This window comes from Wasmannia auropunctata, unplaced genomic scaffold (genome assembly GCF_000956235.1).
Source record: "Wasmannia auropunctata unplaced genomic scaffold, wasmannia.A_1.0 LD336074.1, whole genome shotgun sequence".
NCBI lineage: Eukaryota > Metazoa > Arthropoda > Insecta > Hymenoptera > Formicidae > Wasmannia > Wasmannia auropunctata.
In genome coordinates, this window is record NW_012026816.1 from 4,045,522 (window position 1) to 4,046,919 (window position 1,398).

The following is a 1,398-nucleotide window of genomic DNA, read 5'->3' on the forward strand; positions in this document are numbered from 1 at the left end:
GCTCGGGCTGGAGTGTCTGAGATAAATGTTAATAATTGGACTTTATAATTCCGATTTTCTATACAAACTCCATGTTGCTGTAAATTATTAATTTCAGCAATAAATGATTCGAGATATTTATTCAAATCTTTCGGTTTACTTTGTCCATAATAGATGGCAACAATAAATGGTTTATATATATCTGGACAATAATGTATTTTACATAAGATTGGCTAAAAAGATTTGTTTCCAGAAGAAGATATAGGCATACCATCTACGTTAATTTAAAGCTGAATAATATTTTGGCTAAATTCTTTATTGATTTTTTGTTTTAAGCCCGTTTTTATACCGAAGTAAACAAATTGTCTATTTGGGTACATGGAATTGTGATCTTCCATGTTTATTATTTTGTATGTAGCCTTTGATGTTTCGAGAAAAGTTTGTGAAGATTTCGGTAAATCAGGTATTAAATCTTTTCTCAATATGCTTAAAAGTTTATCTAGATGATTATGTTTAATGTTACATTTAACTGCCCAACGACGTAATTCATCAACTGTAGAATATTCTTTAATTTTTAACGATTCTGTATCTGCTGTTTCAATGTCCTCAGTCAAGAAACGTGTAGGATCGTCACAAGTATTATTTGCAATCACACTATTTTGCACAAAATCAAGTTCGTTATCAAATTCAATGATGTGTTCGTGTGTTATATCATGACATTTGTTATTCTCTGTAAAAACAATTTAATCTTTATATATGTATATATGTATAAATCTTAAGAATTTATATTATATGAATTTTATTTTGAAAATATACTTACCACGATAATTATTTGTGTTTGTAACTTGCAAATTAGTTAAACTCATAGTTTTAATTTGTTCAATTTCTGCAATGCATGCTATTTTCAATGCCCGCGATTTTTTAACACGTAATTTGTTATCCATTTTTTTGTATGTCTTTGGATTCAAACTATTACCTGACGAGTTACTATCCTTCGAATTACGTTAAAATAAACATGAGAAAATCATATCACATAATGAGAATTATGTAAGATCCTATAGAATACCTAAGTGTACTCGATGTCGATATTTCGGCTAGATCGATAATCGATTACTCCCGAAGTACACGCACCGGCATATAGGCCGGGAGGGCGCTGATAACCGGGAATAATGAGTTCGCGATATGAAAAGATTCGAGTAGAGAGTACCGTTAGAGAAGCGAGACGATAAGGACGGGTGCGTGCGTGCTCCGCAATTCGGTCGCAGCGTTTGACAAATGAAGAAAAGGGGAACGTGCTCTTACGTATTATCGGAGGCGAGCGTGTCTCCAATACTCGACGGGAGTGTCGTGAATTCGAGGTGAGCGTACCTCTCAAACAGATTAGCAGCGAAAGTAAGAATATTCGCTAGCACGTGCGCA

General features: G+C 33.5%; 1 protein-coding gene across 1 annotated transcript in view; it reads right to left on the minus strand.

The window, feature by feature from the left end:
- Positions 1–263: 263 nt before the first annotated feature.
- The window catches only part of LOC105449775, a 1,579-nt gene continuing 444 nt past the window's right edge, over positions 264–1,398 (minus strand). The window contains exon 2 of the mRNA XM_011689159.1: positions 264–709. Within this exon, the coding sequence (XP_011687461.1) occupies positions 264–709 (446 nt within the window). The remainder of the gene's footprint in view (positions 710–1,398) is intronic.